Raw genomic sequence first — 1,220 nt, 5'->3', positions numbered from 1 at the left:
AAACTATATTTAAGTAACTAATAATATAATTTAATATATTTAATTGATGTAATATTACAATATAATACAATTAATATAAATAATTATAGCAACACAACTACTTACCTAGGTTGATAACAAATTCTACTGCTGTTAGAATTCGTCTGAGTCCTATATACTTGGATCTTTCTTTTGATTCTCTCTTTGTATCATTAGAAGCATTTGTAAAATGGTTATACAATGCTACATAATTGTTCCAAACAGCTTTTAAAGTTGTCTTGCTGGATGCCACCCACCTGATTGTAAAAATTTTTCCAATATGTAGTAATTTTTGTTCTAATGAAGTAGCACACATCCTAAGTTCATACATATTCTTAGGTGATTGGTGGTATATTGCATATAACTTTTCTATAAATGATTGGAAGTGATTTGTACCATGGATTTCTTTTAAAGTATCAGATACGGCCAACTCTAAACGATGATTACAGCAATGCCATACTATAATATCGGGGAATGTTTTTTGTAGTTGAGTACCAACACCAGAAATTCTACCCAGCATATTAGACGCACCATCGCTAACAAAAGCTATCAAGTTTTCTTTTAAAAAATCCTCATTTAATCCATACTTTGAAAGATCAACTAAAATAGCTTTCCTAATACAGTCAGCAGATGTACTTTCTACTTCAATGATGTTAAAGAAAAATGTAATAACTTCATTATTATTTACTACAGCAGCTCTCAAACAGATAACTAGCATAGTTTTCTGACTCAATGTTGTAGATTCATCAACAATTATACAAATCTTTCTTTTATTTTCTAATAAGTCAGAACACAATTTTTTTCTCATTTCAAAACATATATGGTCAATAATAGTACTACATGACTTATTGGTTTGAAGAACTCTCCCCATAGATAGACCATTCATTATTTGAAGGTCCACTAGTTTTGGCATGTCAACATACGGCCTTTGATTCTTCGCGATGGAATACGCAGTTCTAAAAATTCTTTTTGTACTTTCAATGTCTATGTTAGTAGTTTTCAATACTTGGGCTGGCATAATTTCCATTAACTGTTTTTCATAAGTACGTTCAGCATTTAAATGAGTTTGTGAAGATTTATGTTTTGCAATTTTTTTTCGTAGACTTGATTGCTGTTTTCCTACATCATTACCAACTGGAGTAATATTTCCATTTACCCATTCTTTGGAACTATGTGTACCTTGATGTTTTGTGAGATTATGA

General features: G+C 30.2%; 1 protein-coding gene across 1 annotated transcript; it reads right to left on the bottom strand.

Annotated features, from left to right (window-relative positions):
* Positions 1-105: 105 nt before the first annotated feature.
* On the bottom strand, positions 106-1,152 carry LOC111035013 (E3 SUMO-protein ligase KIAA1586-like; the record flags this gene model as incomplete). Its single annotated transcript, XM_022316490.1, has 2 exons — positions 106-795; positions 856-1,152. Coding segments are annotated over 2 exons (987 nt in total), but the record flags the coding sequence as incomplete, so codon positions are not given.
* Between the last annotated feature and the right edge of the window lie 68 nt (positions 1,153-1,220).

Source organism: Myzus persicae, unplaced genomic scaffold, assembly GCF_001856785.1.
Source record: "Myzus persicae strain clone G006 unplaced genomic scaffold, MPER_G0061.0, whole genome shotgun sequence".
Lineage (NCBI taxonomy): Eukaryota > Metazoa > Arthropoda > Insecta > Hemiptera > Aphididae > Myzus > Myzus persicae.
The sequence above is the reverse complement of the archived record's forward strand: the minus strand, read 5'-3'. Positions and strand labels throughout refer to the sequence as shown.